The sequence below is a fragment of the Cynoglossus semilaevis genome, unplaced genomic scaffold, assembly GCF_000523025.1.
Source record: "Cynoglossus semilaevis isolate Cse_v1.0 unplaced genomic scaffold, Cse_v1.0 C18894854, whole genome shotgun sequence".
Taxonomy (NCBI): domain Eukaryota; kingdom Metazoa; phylum Chordata; class Actinopteri; order Pleuronectiformes; family Cynoglossidae; genus Cynoglossus; species Cynoglossus semilaevis.
The window spans coordinates 1-578 of NW_007591498.1; the positions used below are offsets into that span (position 1 = coordinate 1).

The 578-nt window shown below is 43.1% G+C and overlaps 1 protein-coding gene across 1 annotated transcript; it reads right to left on the minus strand.

Annotated features, from left to right (window-relative positions):
* Positions 1-15: 15 nt before the first annotated feature.
* On the minus strand, positions 16-541 carry LOC103399621 (DNA-dependent protein kinase catalytic subunit-like). Its single transcript, XM_008338284.2, has 2 exons — positions 437-541; positions 16-302 (listed from the first exon to the last, which is right to left on the minus strand). Exons 1-2 carry the CDS (start codon positions 520-522, stop codon positions 47-49), a joined length of 342 nt encoding a protein of 113 aa, XP_008336506.2. The 5' UTR covers positions 523-541; the 3' UTR covers positions 16-46.
* Positions 542-578: the final 37 nt, after the last annotated feature.

Here is a 578-nt window from a genome sequence, read left to right on the forward strand (position 1 = left end):
ATTTAAATGATTTATTGGCTTCTTTAAGACTGAGAAAAGGTTTTTCCTAGAGATGTTCCATACCAATATCTGATATGGATATACAGCCTACCTGGAAAGTACACTCCGACAGGGGATACTCGAACATGTTACGATTGAAGTCAGGACTCTGGCTGGTCATCTCCAGCAGCAGGTTGGTAGCCAGGCTTAGGAAACACCTTTCTATTTGACAGGAGTACAAGGACTGAAGCACCGTCAACATTCGGTCAAGGGTGGCAGTAGGAAGACGCTTCTCCTGACTCCAGAAGTTACGCACATACAGCCTTAAAAAGAAAGAAAAGAAAAAGTACCATGTTGTAATTCATACATGCATCATGAACAGCTTCAAAACGAATACTGATTCTAGGACTTAAAAGGCTACGATACTGAAGACGGAGAAGTTTTGTAAGAGTCTTACTGGAGGCCCTGGTTTTCCTCAGCCAGTCCCTGAAGAAGCGTTTCTTTCGCTGCGTTCAAAATCTCCACTGAAGTGCTGTCTTCCATACTCTCTGCATCACTGGAAGGACACGGAACATCAGTAGAATCATTCATTCAGTCTA